The following is a 16,584-nucleotide window of genomic DNA, read 5'->3' on the forward strand; positions in this document are numbered from 1 at the left end:
TTTTTGCAATTTGTCTGACAACACTATGGTTAAGAAAATCTATGTTGTCTCAATTCCATTGTTTTGATTAGTGGAATTGTATGATATGTATATGATGTGTGACCATTTTCAAACCTCCCCTTGCAAATTTGGGAAATTTTAAGAGAGACTCGGGTAGACGCGATAGCATTGTGAGAACCAATTAATGTTTCTTTTAGAAAGGCAAAATCGAAGTATAGTGCTGAACAAGTAGGTATAATTGTCGAGTTCTATCTATTATGAAAAAATTACTTGTAATTGTTGAGTTATGGGTAATGAAAAATTTATCATTCTGAAATCTTGGCTTTAGGAATTTTAATATAACTTAAACAAGATAATTGGCAAAAAGTGTAAATATTTAAGAACTTTGAGTGCATTCATTTGTCTAACTGCTGGACAAACGACCTCTAGACTCACAAAGAGCTGGATCCAGATGTTGTCCCTCCAACAGGTGGACGAATGAAAAACTTGGATGTAGAGGATCTATGCGCCTTTAGAATTATGAGCAATAGTACCCTAAATGGCAAATATATTATTAATTATATTATTTTATATATTATAATACAAAATGATGAATGAAAGAAAAAGAAGAAGAATTTAAGAACGAAGAAAGAAGATAAAATTTAGGATTCTATTTTAGTAATGACAAGATTATAAAATCACAAACTATTAAGAATAATTTAGAAATTAATACACCTAAAAAATAATAAAATTATCCAACCTGGATGTACTATTGTGTAAAATTATGAGACATTTTAAGAGATGGATTGCGGATTTAGCACAATCTTTGTTGTGCCCGAAATTTACCCCCACAAAATTTAATCATTAATAAATAATAAATAATAACAATCAGGATGTCATGGACCTCATGGTAAATGCAAGGGAAATAGAGGGCTAATGCATAAGAAAGAGGTCGGTACGCATGGGTAACCGCCATGGCCGTTCACGCCTCGCCCGATCAGCAGGTACACCCGCAGTTATAGGTGGCGACGTAACCAGCAACACCGCAGTTATCGGTGGCGACGTAACCAGCAACGACCCTTGTAAATATGAGAATAGCTCAGCTTCAGCTTCAGCCTCACCCCTAAGCTGCAACGTTTTGTCAATGGGTTCTCTTCCTTACTCCGACGTCGATTGCACCTTGAGGGCCTTGGCCGGAAGGGCAGAGGGTTTCGGTCGTTTCTCCATTGGTGGTCTTCACGGGCTACTCTATCATGTCACCACTTTAGCAGGTTCTCTACTTCTCTTTCTCTCCTGCCTTTGCCAGTTTCTTCTTTGAGTTCCTCTCACAGTTGGATCTCTTTACCTTTCGCATTCGTTCTTATGCAAGTTGAAGCAGGGGTTTCGTTTTGGTCTTGCTAGGCCTCATTTGCCAATGTCTGTCTTTTTACTTGCAATTTACGATATGGAAAAGCTGATAATGCTTGTACGATGAAATTGCTGTGGGGCATTGTTTGTCTGCTTCGTGTTCATTTATATGAAAAATACAGAGAATTGGATTGAGGTGCACCTCCTCTTTAATCTCCAAGCTCATAGGAATCCTCTAGGGTTTTAGCGATTCTGGTGGACTCAGATGAGAATGGATGGACCATAGGGGTCATCAAGAAATCTATCCTGTTATTGTTATCACATCTTCTTCCTTTTTCATTCTTATATTATGGTTTCTGCGGTTCTGACTTGGCTGAGTAGTTGTACAAGTATGGTTTTTGTTAGGGATCTCTATTTTGATTTGTTAATACCGTTAATTTTTCTTTTTTTTTTTTCCGGTTGCTTTGTGTAGATTATCATAACTGGTATTTGTTCAAGTAAAACATTTTTTTTTTTTGGCGGGGGGGTGGGGGGGGGGTGTTGGTGGTGAATATAGTGAGAAAAACTTTCTCATTCTCTGTTAATCCAGATGATGGTCCTGGATCTCTTCGTGATGGATGTCGTAGAAAAGAACCACTTTGGATTGTTTTTGAAGTTTCAGGCACCATTGAGCTCTCATCTTACTTGCAAGTATCTTCATACAAGACAATTGATGGCCGTGGACAAAGGATAAAATTTACTGGCAAAGGTTTAAGGCTGAAGGAATGTGAACATGTAATTATATGTAATCTGGAGTTTGAGGGTGGGAGGGGACATGATGTTGATGCTATCCAAATAAAACCTAAATCAAGGCACATTTGGATAGACCGTTGCAGCTTGCAGGATTATGATGATGGACTGATTGATATCACTCGTGAAAGTACGGATATAACTGTTTCAAGGTGTGGATTTTGGTTGCTCATGTTACAAATTGAGAATATTTTATGGATTGAGTAGAAGTTTCTAGTCTAACTCTTTACTTTGTGCCATCAGATGTCATTTTTCGCAGCATGACAAGACTATGCTTATTGGTGCAGACCCCAGTCACACTGGAGATAGATGCATACGAGTGACCATTCACCATTGCTTTTTTGATGGGACTCGACAGCGTCATCCTCGTCTTAGATTTGGCAAGGTTCATCTGTACAACAATTACACAAGAGGCTGGGGTATATATGCTGTTTGTGCCAGCGTAGAATCACAGGTACTGATGACTTTAACAGCTGAAGCTTAATTAATTAAGGATACACTTGAGATCTACTGGATGGTTGTTAGATTTATATTCTAGGTGGGCAGATTTTTTGTGCTTAAGTAATGTGAGAATCACTTAAAAGTGTCTTTATGTTTTGAATCTTCTGTGCTGCATATCTTCCACTTCAAAATGCATTAGACATTACCTGTTTGGCTAGAAGGAAGCTCAATTTGTAGTCTCTTTATAAATTAAATCAAATACAATAAAACTTGAATGTTGTCTTAGACGGGTGACTAGTCTATGTAGGAGGCAGCTGTTAGTGGTTTAAGTGATTAGTCACCTGCCATTACAATTATCCATCTCTTTCGTACTAGAAACTGTCCAATTGAAAGAGGAGGGTAGGGAACACATTATTCTTCCACTATTATTGGTGCACAGATGTTGGTGGGAACCTGATCACTTAATGGAGATAATGGATCTTCCAAAATCACTGTCCCTTTATTATATACTAATATGGAAGGGGAAGGGGTTACCTTAGAATCAGAAGTATTATCCTTCCTCTTGATAATAACTCTTCCTCCCCTGAGCAACACCAGGAATCAATATCTTCAACAACTGAACAGAATGGAAATGCCAAAAGATATACACACACTTTTTCTACACCTAAGGGTTTCACAATCCTTGAAACTCAGAACTGCAAGAAGAAGATATGATAAGAGATAATAACAGGAAGAGGAGGCTGCCTTGTTATGTGCCTGTGCACCGTTTGCCTTGTTGTGCTCCTGCACCCCTTCTCTTCCTCTTGTCTAATTTATAAACCTACTTAGTTGGTTGCCAAGGTTGTTTGCAATTTGGATTCCAAACCCCAACTTGCCTTGGGCATATCTCTTTGGAAGTTTCCTGTTCCTAAATTGTTACTAAAGGGAAGGAAGAGGTAGAACAGAAAGAGCGTTTTAATACCTAATATAATTATCTTGTCGCATCTTTAATCCAATTAAAAATAGTGTGACAATAACTCATTAGATAAATTGTGTTGTTTACTGCAATTAGCATTGTATATAAAGGGCATACTGAGTGCGGAGGCTCCCGCCACTACTGGATATGCATGCAGCCTTACCTCTTTTGCGGAGTGATTATTTCCGAACGAGTAATTTAATTATTGCAAATCTCAGTTCACAATATTTGTCCTTAACAAGATTCTTTGATTGTGATCAGACCCAAGGTATTATGAAGAAGATTTCAGAATAATTTCTTAATAGGGTATATATGATAAAATAACCTTGTAAACATTTTATGATACGTTATAGCGGATCCAGATTGATGTCCAATCATAAATAGACACTCTCTGTCCTTGATATTCCACAAAAAGGAATGAATTCCCTTTAGAGCATCTCTTCATTCACAACACAGCGCCATATATCTAGTACACCAATGTATAGTCCAAAGGACTCAACTGTTAATGCACAAAATCCATGATCTATTACTGAAATTGCAAGGAATCTTAGGTCTAAGATCCTAGTGTATTCTCCAATATGGAATATAATTGCTGGCAGTAGCACACAAGGCTGTCATGAGATTTGGTTCAATACACATACTGTATTTGTATCCGCATCTGTACTGTGGAACTGCCATTCCTATAAGTGTATACAACAACTGTCTGAATAGGGTGTCTACCCATACCCCTAGTAGAGAATGTTTTGGGTAAAAACCTAAGGGCGGCAATAGCTTGTTAATTACATGTAACATACAACAACTGTCTGAATAGGGTGTCTACCCATACCCCTAGTAGAGAATGTTTTGGGTAAAAACCTAAGGGCGGCAATAGCTTGTTAATTACATGTAACACATAAAAATAATCAAATAAAGTCAAAAAAATAGAAGTCTTTGCTTAATGGCTCATAATTCCAACACCTACTCTGACCTAACATGTTGCAATGCCAAGTGTGATATGTCTTGAGGTTATAAATTATATGGGCTAGGTGGAGTACTACTTATTGAATTGTGTCTTCATAACTTATGGTTGAGAAAATTTACTGGACTCACTGCAGACTTCACTGTTATCTAATTATTCATGTGCCAGATATACTCCCAGTGCAACATATATGAAGCAGGGCAGAAGAAGGTGGCTTTTAAGTACTATACAGAGAAGGTATTGTGTTTATTTAAACCTTTCTAGCATGTAGAAGTGTCATCTAATATTCTTCCTTCAACTTCTTCTTCTTCTTCTTCTTCTTCCTTTTTTTTTTTTTTTTTTTTTTTTTTTTTTGATAAAGCCAAAATTCAGAGTGGAATCCTTCATTCTTGCACAATACAACTTTTCGCATAACCCTATGAGAAAATGAGAAGAGAAATAAGAGATGAAAAGAAAGGAGGTATGGCAATGTGTTAATCAAGCAACCCATCTGAATCAGGTTTTTGCCAGTGGTGATTCCATTGAGTTATAGACCATGACTTTGTTGTCTGAAGGAAAACTCAGTGAGAGTGAGTTTGGGGCTAGAGCTTTGTTAACTGAGGCTATCCAGAGTCCAGTGTCTCCAGACCCTTGGGTTTGTTTGATAAGAGGTGATGAGTTTTTGTTTTGCTAACAAGTGAGCAGATAGGCAGTTTTAGTCTGTAGGTGTTAGGAGATGGTTTAAAAGGGATCCTGCAAAATGTGCCCTCTGGGTTAAGGGTCAATCCAACAGGATCTCTACAGAACTTATTTGTAAGTTGGGCAACAATGGCTAGGTTCTCAGAAAAAGGGAAATGTGAGGAATTAGGGTTTCTAATGAGACTTTTTTTTTTTTGGGGGGGGGGGGGGGGGTTGGTCTGGGTCGAATGTCAAGGGGGCTGGGGGCTGTTTTCAACATATTTTGGACTGAAATCTATACCTGGAAGCATGGTTCTTGATATCTTGGGTCTAGGGTAAAATTATGGTTTGGTGGATTTGAGGGTTTCAAGAAGATTCGTGGACAGTGATAGGGATAGAGAGGTGGTTGGGGGGATGGCTTGATCAAAATGTGAGGCAATTCTGATGAATGGAGGGTGGAATTTATGGCTGCAGGTTTTTGGGTTTTAGTTCGAAATTAGGGCCAAGGTATGTTGAGGTTTTGATGAATGAATGAAGTGGCAAAGGAGAACAAGTGTAGCATTTTTTTTTTGGTTGGGGGGGGGGGGGGGGAATTGTGACATAACTGATGGTTGGGTTGTCTGGATTTTGAGCACGAAGTTCTGTGTGTTTTGGAAACTTGAATTCAACAACAGAGGGGGTTCTTGGGTTTTAACAGAAAAAATGAAGGGGCTTGGTGGTTCATGTATTCAGCAAGACCGTAGGGCTAGTCAATTGCAGTATGGACCGAGATAATGGAAGGGCCTTGCTGGTTCATGTATTTAGCAAAACCAAGGGTCACTTGATGGGGTAGTATGGAGGGGACCTGATAATGAGTAGGGACTGCATTGGTAGGTGATTGATTAGGTTTTGGGGGGGGGGGGGGGGGGGAAGAGAACAGAAGGGGAAAAGGTTGGCCTAGGGTTTGAAGGGAGAAGGGAAATTTTCAAGCTTACTCGCTATCATCAGTCCTTAAATGTAGTCAGAAACTTGAAGAACCTTGAAGCAGCAGAGAGAGTAATCTCCATATCCAACCTAGTTGAGGGGGAATCAATGAAGAACCTCCTGGGTCTCACTGGCAAGGAGTCTAAAACTCTTACTGGCAGCGGCAGTGGCTTACAGTTTGCAAATGTAATTAATTTTGAAAATTTGGAGTCTGCTTTATATTTCCCATGTTTAACTTAAAGTGGGGAAGGATGTACCAGGCCAATTACAAGCCCTAGGTAATCTAGGAAAATGCGAAGAAAACATAATACTGTCCCCTAGCTCTTGTGTGGAGGGTGTGGTAATTCCTAATTATTTGCTAAAAAGTTAAATTGGACTAGGACTGAACCAGATTGAACCAAATTGAACAATGTCTCAGTGGAGTGAACTTGAAGGCTTTAAAAAAAGGTTCAGGTATAGAAATACTATTAGATTATTTCTAGTGTAGTACTACATGGCTAGCTTCTTCTTAGACCTTTGTGGATGTAGGTCTTTTGATCTGTCAATCTTCAATCCCATACTTGTGTGGCATGAACCTGTACAAAATTAGGAACTTGATCGTAATCTCTAAAAGCAAGTCGTTTATATCCATCAGCCAGAGACATTAGCCTAAGCTGTAATCCCTGTTACAGTATTTTGGTGGATAAGGGATTTAAGAAGTCCAGGAACACCATTACACCAATAATAGTGTCCCTCTAAGCTGGTAGTTTTCCAGTATATTGTATGGTATGTCAACATAACCCAAATAGCATAAGAAAACGTAGTACATACACTTTTCAAGGTTATCACTAATTCGTTCTTGTGTCTGGGGGGTTACTTTCATTAGATGACTTGGGAAGCACAAGATAGTTCCCTTTAAAAGAGAAGCTTTGACCAATGGGGTTTGGTCCAAGTGGTAAGCACTAAGCAACTTGGTCCACTTAAGCAAGGTTCCGATATCGAAACCTTGTGGATGTAAAAAATCCTCGTTGGGAGACTCACCCACCACAGTCAGGTGTGCGACCCGGGTCGAACACTGGATTAGTCAGGGCAAAGCCTTGGAACCGGGGTTGGCAACCAAAAAAAAAAAAAAGAAGTGAAGCTTTGGCAGAATTATCAGAAACTAGTCCTGGTAGCTTTCAGAGTCCGATGATTATTAGGAATTGCTTTCTTGAGCGGGAGATGCTTTCATGGCCCAGTGTTGGAAATTTAGACCCTTCTATTCAGAGTTTATGTTTATGGACCATCAGAGGTAATTTGTCACTGAATTAAGTCACTTTATTGCAGCTGACTGCTTTAATAGCGAATATCTGCAGTGTCAGTTTTAATATTTAAATAGAAAATACCATAGGAAAAATGAAGAGCAAGAAATCAAGATGATAAGACGATGTTAAAAATTATTCTTGAAGGGGCTGTCAAGTCTGTAAGAATTTGAAAAAGCAAAAAGAAGTTTTGTTTTCTGAATGCAAAAATGACCCCTCAGGCACTTAAAATGAACTAACTAAGAATGTTAATTGTGAATTTAGAAGTACTTTTGACTTGCTATCTTGTTGAATGGCTTGTCAGGTAAGCTGGATCTACTAATTGCTTTCGATCAATATTCGCATTCATAACATGTGCATCTATAATGAAATCGGAATGGTGGCCGTGCAGGCAGCAGATCAAGAAGCAAGTCGATCTGGTTGCATAAGGTCTGAAGGGGATGCTTTCATTAATGGAGCTCAAGCATGTCTATTGACAGGTGTAGATGGGGAAAGCATGTTTCATCCAACTGAATACTATCCGACATGGAGCATGGAAGCTCCTTCAGATGGCCTAAAAGAAGTTCTCCAACTTTGTACAGGATGGCAATCCATTCCAAGGCCACCAGACCAAGCAGTAGTCCTTTAGCATGTCTATTCACAGGTGGATTGGTATAGCACGTCCAATTATAAAGATGAGAGTCAAATAACAGTAACAAACCGACTAGAAAAGTATCATATTATTGCCAAACCCAATGCTTCAGTTATATTTTGAATACTATGCTGCTATAGGTGCTAATCTGATGGATGACTGTAATAGAACAGATAATATTGTAACTGCTTTTAATTTTTAATGCGTTTTAATTTTCAAAAAAAAAAAAAAAAAAAACCGACTAAAAAAGTATGGAATCAGTACAATTTGTGTGTTAGCTGCTTGGTGTAAGATGATAATACCCTGAACTTGACAGGTTGTGAAGCCCATAAATTAGATTGTCCATGAGTTTTTTTTTTTGTTCTTTCTTTCTTCTTTTCGGAACTGAGATTCGTTGGGTCAAATTTATTTATACCTTGACGAGTAACTTTTTACATACCCTACCTTATGTTCCTTAGAATATTCTAACATCAGGTTTGTACGCAGAGATCCGTTGTGCATTGGTAGGGGATGTTCTTCAATCATTTAATATCTCTAAAATTTGGTGGAATTGTCTCTTGTACTTTATGTTAAAGAATTCTTTTATTACTTCTAGGGAGTTTTATATAAATTTTCTTTCGGTCGAAAAAAGAGAGGAAACAATGCATTCATTACCTGATAAATAAAATATAATAGAATAGAATAAAGAGGGGAGATATCAAAATTCCATATTATTTAACGTTCGATGAAATTCCTTTATATTTACAGCCGGGGATGGGCTTTTCTTCAAAAGGGTGCGAAAGAAAAAAAAAGGTTCATATTTATTTCGCTTTCTCTTCTCTCCACAGCAGAAAGGAGACAAGAGAATCTCTCAGCCGTTATTCCCTTTCGTTGTTTCTTCTTTTAAATTGGATCTCCGAGTTTGTCTCACTCAACGTCTACGGTGTTTCCCACGCAACTGCGCTGGAGTAGAATGCGCCGATGAGGAAACACTGCCCGAATCAGTTCCGATCCCGTAGAACATATCCGATAAATAATTCCCGATATCATCTGGATCAAATCTCACAATTGACTCCATATCGTTCTGGCTTCTCAGCAAGGGCCGAAACTTGACATAGAATTCCCTGTACGCGGGCACGAGTTTCTTGGCAATGGACAGCTTAATCTCTTCCCTAACCTTTCTGTCCGTGACGATCCACGGCGACTGAGTTCTGTATATCTGCTCAAACGCAGAATTGAAGTCATTGAAACACTCCTTCACCTTCTCTACTGTCATCGTCGTTGCAGTCGAAACTTTTGGTATGGCAGATAGCACGTTGCTCCATCCAATCCGTTCATAACTGGCGGCATACTGTTTCACCTTCGCTCTTTGCTTCGATATCCAATCTTCTCCCAACAGATGCTTCAGATTGGAGGTTTCGACTTTTTGAACCGTATACTCGAGATTATTGGTGAGGAAGAGATAAGCCAATGCTGAGTCTTTGTAAAGCCTTGCCTTGCCGTCGATCTTGCAGAGGAGCACCAATATGATCCAAGCCATCCAAGTTGCTAACCCCGACGATGGGTTTTCATTAGGGTTAGGGCTTGTGAAGTAAGATTCCGGCAGAGTCGAGTTATCCGGCAATGGACAATTGGCGAAAATATCGGAGAGGATTCCGCTGTAATCGGTGAGGAAGGAGAGGTAATTCATCACGTATCGATTGAGAGGATGAATAGCTCCTCCGGGGACGGTGGTTTTCGATGAGTCCTTTTGGATGGCAGATTCGAATTCCGATAGCATAGATCGAACCGTGTCTCCCAGCCTCACGAGTGAATTCAGAGCTTGAGAGATGACAACAGACGTGGAATCGTAGGAGAAGATGGAATTGACGTCTGCCCAGAGATCAGAGATGGCACCATAGAGGTCTAGCAATCTGAATATCTCCTCCGGTGATTTGTGGAATTTGGCCACTAATTCTGGAAAACGAAAGAGACTGAGGGCTCCTTCTCTCGTGATATCGGAGAAATAAACTTGTCGAATAAACTCGGAAGTAGTGGAGAAGACGTTATCACAGACGATTCTTTCGCCGTGGAAGAGAGATTTCACGGCAATCCTGACGGCTTTGAGCCAGCTTTTGATCTTGAGCTCGAGTACTTCCCACTCCATCTTGCGAATCTGCGTGGAGGTGAGACGCTCCACACCGAGCTTGTAAAGGGCCTCATCGACGATGGATTTCCTCATGGTTTTGTATATGTTGAAGCACTCTTTGCCGTAGCCGGAAGAGATCATACATTCGGCGATGGAACCCAGGTCAGCCATGGCGAGCTCGGAAAACTTCTCAACTTCGGAGATGGATTCTCCGGCAATCTGAATCTCATCCTCGAAGCCGGGGTCTTCTTCGTTCTCAGATACACTGGATCGAGCGGAGACACTGGATCGAACGGAGATGGATTCGGGGTCGAGATGGTCTCGATTGGAGGAAAGAATCTGATAGAACTCCTTCTGGAGACGCTTCATGGCTATCTGCATGAGGTTCTGAGCGTGGATGAGCTTGGCAGAGGAGGAGTTATGAGAAGCATAGAAATGCATGGCTTGCTGTAGTTGGTTAACAGACTTGAGGAATTCCTTGGCTTCGGTTCGGCTCTCGAAGAAGAGGGAAGTAACTTTGGCGAAGGTAGAGGAGTTGGGATCCCACTTGGTGATGATGGACTTGACTTGTTCCACTCTGTCATCGATCATGGATTCGGAGAATCCATGGGGTGGAGTGGAGGGTTTGTTTCTGTATGGTGACCGGGAAGACGGAGCTGAAGAAGTAGAAGCAATTGAAGAATCCGTAGATGGATGGTAGAAGACGGTTCTGAACCCTTTAACCGGCATGTCTGAATCTCAGGCAGAGGTTTCTTAACAAATTTTTTACGTCTGTCTGTGAGGAGAGTGATGCGAGGGAGGCGTCGGTACTCGTTACTTTTAGATCAGAGAGAGCTGAGAAGGGCTGAAGAAATCGTTAAGAGCTGTGGGGCTTTAAATAGACACAGAGAGAGAAGAGAGAGAGAGAGAGAGAGAAAATACGCGCAGTTATTCAAATCTCCAGCTGGGACCGGGTGGTGCTAAACACCGAGAAAAGTCAGAGTTGAGTCTCAGAATCCGACGGTATTATGTGCACGCCAAGTTAATGCGGGTTTGAGGTTTTGCAAGCGGTGACGTAAAAGCAGAGTCAAATATTTTTAGTACAAGGAAATAAGGAATTGCTCATGCTTTATTGACTAAATCAATGATTCAATCAAGGAACGAAAGTTCGCTCGGTTCGCCGGGTTCGCTACCCGGCGAACCGGGCGAACTGGCGAAATCTCGGCGAGATTTCGCCGATATTTACCTGAATTATATAATAATATATTATAAAATAACATGATGATATGATTGATGAGTGATGGCTCGCATGCGTTTAAAGTTTTGAAATTCAAAAAATTAATAAACTAATAAATATCCCTGTTATTCTGCAAAAGCGTCAGTAGTTACAAATCTATCCAGGCTGTTATTCAGCCTCATGTTTATCTTTAATATTTTTTATTTCATTTTTTTAATAACTCCATTATTCTCCATCAACCACGTGTGCGTGCGGATCAAATTCACAACTTATAATCTCAAAAAAATCAGAACTCAATCTTCATCACTTCGTCTTCCTCAGTCTTCGTATTCTCCGTCCGGCGACTCACTTCATCTTCCTCAGTCCTCCTCGTCTTCCTCACTTCTCCGTCTTCTCCGTCCGGCGACTCACTTCGTCTTCCTCACGTCTCCGTCCGCGACTCAGCAATCACTTCGTCTTCCTCACTTCTCCGTCCGGCAACTCAGCAGTTACAATCAGGGTGCAGCAGACTCTTTCTAACGGCTGGCTTTGCTGAAATCTGTTTTTTTCTTTTAACCAAAATCACATAGCAATACCAGAAGACAGAGGCAATACCAGAAGACAGAGACGATGCTTCAATTGATCGAGGAAGACGCGGACTCCTTTGCACAACGAGCGAGTGACCGGAGTTGATATCCATGGTTCGCCGACATTCGGCGAGATATCGCCAGTTCGGCAAGAAAAGGCGAGATATCGCCGAGAAATCGGCGATATCCCGCAAATCTCGATTCGCTCCCTTGTTTCGTTTCGCCCCTTGGCGAAACTGGCGAATTTCGCCGATATTTCGGCGAAATTCGCCGAAATTTCTTTCCATGGATTCAATATCGCTAACTGTAAGTCTGTAACGGCTATTTGGAACTAGGACGGCGGCGAGAGTCAAACGACAGCCATAAAACTTATATTTTAATAACACCACGTACTTATAAAGTATAATATAATTAAAACCTACCTAAGTGACGGAACTTTCCTTGTTTCTTCTGCCGATGACGTCATGTGGTGGGCTCTGGGTTTTTGTTTTTGTAATTAAGGGATTTTATCCATTTACATATTCACAAGTCGTTTCAAAGGATTTGGATTTTTTCTTTATTTTCTTGTAAACTTAATCCCAATCTTTTCATGTATTATGGGAAACTACGTCACACGTCTATAAGAAAACAAACAGTCCATTTTCATGTTAGGAACGGAGGTGCAGTTGCCCACCCAACTATTTGATACATGTAAGCATCAGTCCCATGAGCTACCACCACAAGCACGAGTTTGGCTCTTCTCGGATGGGGATATATTCCAAAAAGTGTCCATTGAGCCTTTATGGAATGTTATATGTTCGATTCAAATTTAGAACTTATGATAAAACATCTCATTTTTTTTTTACCCAACTTGAAATCCAATTCACACAGCTGTAAAACTAGACTAAGTATCAAAGTTTTCTTCCACTTTCCAATCATTTGCAAAAAAAGAAAGACATTGAAATTGCAGAGTTTATCTCTTTTATTATTTTTTTTATTTTTTAAATAGAGGTCACTAAAATAAAATAAAAATAAGAGGAAAAAGAAGAAAAAGACGACATTGAAATCACACAGCCTTCCAAAAAAATTTCAGAAAAAAAAGTAGTTGAAATTAAAACAGAAAGGAAACAAAAACTTTCAGCGTCTTCCTCAAATTTTATTAATTTTATAAATTTAATCTCAATCTTTTAATGTGACGTGAGAACACACATTCACTAAGAAAATAAATGATCAAATTTTTTTGTTAGGAATAAATTGGATAAAAATTTAGTGCAATGGTGGCAATCTTGCGCACCCCACCATGCAATTCTTAGACTTTGGAGTTTGATACATATAAGCATTAGTCCCATGAACTACCAACACAAGCAAACGTTGGCCTTGTAAGTGTAGCCTCATTGGAGGCCTAATATTGTCCACAGAAACCGGTAGTTATCCTATACATAGATAAAAAAACACACAATTGCACAATGTGTAAAACAAGAGGAATAGAGGGGATTCAAACCTGTGACAGGGGGACCTGTGATAGGGGGACTACCAAACCACATGAGAGTGCACTTGGCACCACTAGACCACCAACCTCGGTGGTGGTGGGCTTTGGGTTTCAACGTCAAATTTGCTTCCCCTCCCAAATAATATGAACAAATGTAATAAATAATAGGAGAGAATCATAAATTGGGTTCCTCATGCAATAGAGAAGCCAATTGTTGTGAGTGTGTATTAATATAAATTTCAACTTGCTTAACTTACGCACGGGTGGTGGATTGTGCTCCCCTCATCCCACATTTACCACTACCCATTTAGGAGCAAGATTCAATTCTGAGTAACGAACAAGATGAGTTAGAACTCAAAAGTGAGTTTCCCTCCTAAATATATAATTGAAAGATGTTAGGGGAGTACAATGCTTTGATTGTGATAGAGATTCCAACTCATTTGACCATAATAAAACACAACATTGGGGAGAGATCAACGATATGATAAAAACCAAAATTAAAAGAAAAACAAAGAAGAAAAAAATCAAACTTTTTTTTTTGGGGTACAATAATAGGGTCAAAACCACCACAGCGGAAACAAAACAAACACCAACTAAGCTAGCTCAGCCAGTAGGTTCGATGTGAGGATATCCTCAAGCTCCAATGGAGGCTTTTGGAGAATAACTATTGTATCAATGTCACCAAGAATCAGTTCAGACAACTTGTCGGATGCTCTGTTGTTAACTCTTTCTGTGTGAGCAAGCGAGACATGGCCTCTCGACACAGACATCTTGTTCGATCAAGTGCCCCTGTCTTCCTTACACCATTGAGCAAGGTTCAAACATCTAGTTGATCCCGTCGATCAAGTTTCGTCTGTTTTTAATATAATATATATTCAAACATGATTTATTAAAATTTTGTAAAAGTCAAAAAAAATGGATATGTTGCAGATTCAAAACTTACTCTATGTATTTTTGTTATTTTATCCATTATATATATGTGCTTATGAAGTATAACCCTTTTTTTTTTCGTAAGAGAAAAGATCATTTAAGGCATAATTGCAGAAGCTAAAAATTGTACAGAGGCCACTCAATTGGGAGCTCAACCCATAGAGGCAACTACATCTATTGTTTAAGAATATATAAAGAGTTAATCAAGGAAGGTATCAGACTCCGTTAGTTTAAATTTCACCAGATTTTATGTCAACCTCGATGGAATTTTTTTTTTAATTTTTAATTTTTTTATATAAAACCTATACTTGTCACCCTTCCATTTGCTAGGAGAATAAATTTTCAAATGAAGCATCAAAAAAAGAAAAGAAAAAGAAAAACACAACAACAACGGAGGGCAGAAAAAGCAAGCACACACGTGTACCTGTATGAATATATTCTCGTCATGGGTGGAGGGCTTGCATGGGAATTGAGGAGAAGATCAATCACGTCTCTCAAATCTTAATTTGTATATTCATAATTTCATATATAACCTAATAACTCTTGTCTCTAACGTACGTGTTTCCAAAACAAGCTGCAAACAAGTATTTGTGGCTTCCAATTACTGGTACCACTCTACGTAACATTTTGATTTACTTTAACTTGAAGAACAGTTTTAGTGGGTGTGTAATTCATTAATAAATGAAAACGGTGATTAGGTTTACTTTAATTTAACTTAAAAAAACAGTAGTACTTCTATGTGGTAGGTAATCCACGACCAGCAACAACAAAAAAAAGGCTGATGCATGCCCTAGATCCATCATGTAGAGCATTGATATGATATATACTGAGAACCACATTAATTTCACAAGTAGCTAGCAAAGTTGTTTCACAGCTAGCTGTGTTAATGCATACGTAAGTTGATGTGTTCTTTGAGTAGTGCAGGATACATAGATAATATGGGCAAGAAGGAAAACTAATTCATTTGAAACTTTGATATCTTATGTCATGTGTTAAGAGTTACGGTTTCATATTCTTGGGACAGAAAGCAGGGGACATTAATGAAAGACGACTGATTCTTGAAACAGAAAGGTACGTGGTTGGTTATTGGTAGGTCTTCTTTGTTTTTCAATTAAATATTATGTAATCTAAAGGTTCTTGGTGAGGGTCAAAATTGGTTAATTGGTCTCTTTCGATCTCCGCGTTTGCAGTCAAGGTTGTTTCTGGCCTGTCATATCTAAGGCAAGTGGCCGGTATATACTATACTGGTATGTCGGCAAAAATATTAATCTCCCATGAATGGTGCCTCTGGGAGTGTGACATGCAACTTTCAACACGTAAATGTTAATGACCTTTCTGTCGTCCAGCCCTTCACTTTATCGATAGCTAGTCTCCACACGCCCACAGAAACTTGTATAGGTCTCTCAGAAAGCTAGCTTGAGGAGTCTTTGGGTGTCTCTGTAAAACGAAAACATGGAGTAATTCGTTTCCAGAGCCTCCCTGTTGAAGGATGTCCTGAACTGCATCAGCAAGAGGTAGTTCTACGCGGTACACGGAGTTTGAAAATGTGTATACAGCTAGCTGAGGAATATAATGGAATTGAAGTTACTAGAACTAGAGAGGTGGATCCCAGGCGATCTACTCTATTCTGATAACACTAACTGGAATTGCTGCAGGGGTTTTCTCAAACTTAATTGATTTCTTGGAATTCTCATTCACAAGAATTCAATATGGAAATTAATCCTCTGTGGCGGCCATCTAGACACTAAGCAAAATCCCAGAAGGGGCGACACATGAACATGATACGTACAAAATCTTGACCTGCATGAAAGAAAAAATTAAGGTGGAAAAGAAATTACAGAAGAAAAAATAATAATAATAATTTTGGGGGTTGTTGTGGTCTGAGCTGGTGGACCAACATTTTAATCCATGTAACAGTCAATTATTTACACATGCTTTTGAAGGTTGGAAGTTGGATTTTATCACAGTTTCACATTGTTGGGAGAGAGAAAAAATGGTCATCTGGTCTCCCTCTCTCCGCGGTTGCGGCTACGCTGTTTCTCGCCGGCCAGAAGCATCCATCCAGACAAAGTCGTATATACATACTTACATGTGATATGTGAGGGAGGAATTAGTAAAGTCATCGTGTTATGTTGGTAAGAAATATCCTCGGCCCTGCATGCATGCATGCATGCATGCATGAGAGTAAGAAACATTCAAGTATAAATTAACGCGTGGGTTCCATTTTAGAGTTGCTTCAGCCCAATCATATCTATATCTCTTGACTTTATGATCAAGTCGTCGATCCCTACGTACAC

At 39.5% G+C, this 16,584-nt stretch overlaps 2 protein-coding genes across 2 annotated transcripts; one reads left to right on the forward strand and one right to left on the reverse strand.

Annotated features, from left to right (window-relative positions):
- The first annotated feature begins 915 nt into the window (after positions 1 to 915).
- LOC149027141 (putative pectate lyase 4) lies at positions 916 to 8,352 on the forward strand. Its single transcript, XM_089159636.1, has 5 exons — positions 916 to 1,250; positions 1,916 to 2,267; positions 2,359 to 2,569; positions 4,638 to 4,706; positions 7,761 to 8,352. The coding sequence occupies exons 1-5, from the start codon at positions 941 to 943 to the stop codon at positions 7,995 to 7,997; spliced, it is 1,179 nt and encodes a 392-aa protein (XP_089015762.1). The 5' UTR covers positions 916 to 940; the 3' UTR covers positions 7,998 to 8,352.
- A 149-nt stretch (positions 8,353 to 8,501) lies between these two features.
- LOC149027142 (exocyst complex component EXO70H1-like) lies at positions 8,502 to 10,938 on the reverse strand. The gene has a single exon (XM_089146462.1). The coding sequence runs from the start codon at positions 10,834 to 10,836 to the stop codon at positions 8,911 to 8,913; it is 1,926 nt and encodes a 641-aa protein (XP_089002588.1). The 5' UTR covers positions 10,837 to 10,938; the 3' UTR covers positions 8,502 to 8,910.
- Positions 10,939 to 16,584: the final 5,646 nt, after the last annotated feature.

The sequence above is a fragment of the Hakea prostrata genome, chromosome 1 (assembly GCF_041222555.1).
Source record: "Hakea prostrata isolate BN-2017 chromosome 1, UWA_Hpros_2, whole genome shotgun sequence".
Taxonomy (NCBI): domain Eukaryota; kingdom Viridiplantae; phylum Streptophyta; class Magnoliopsida; order Proteales; family Proteaceae; genus Hakea; species Hakea prostrata.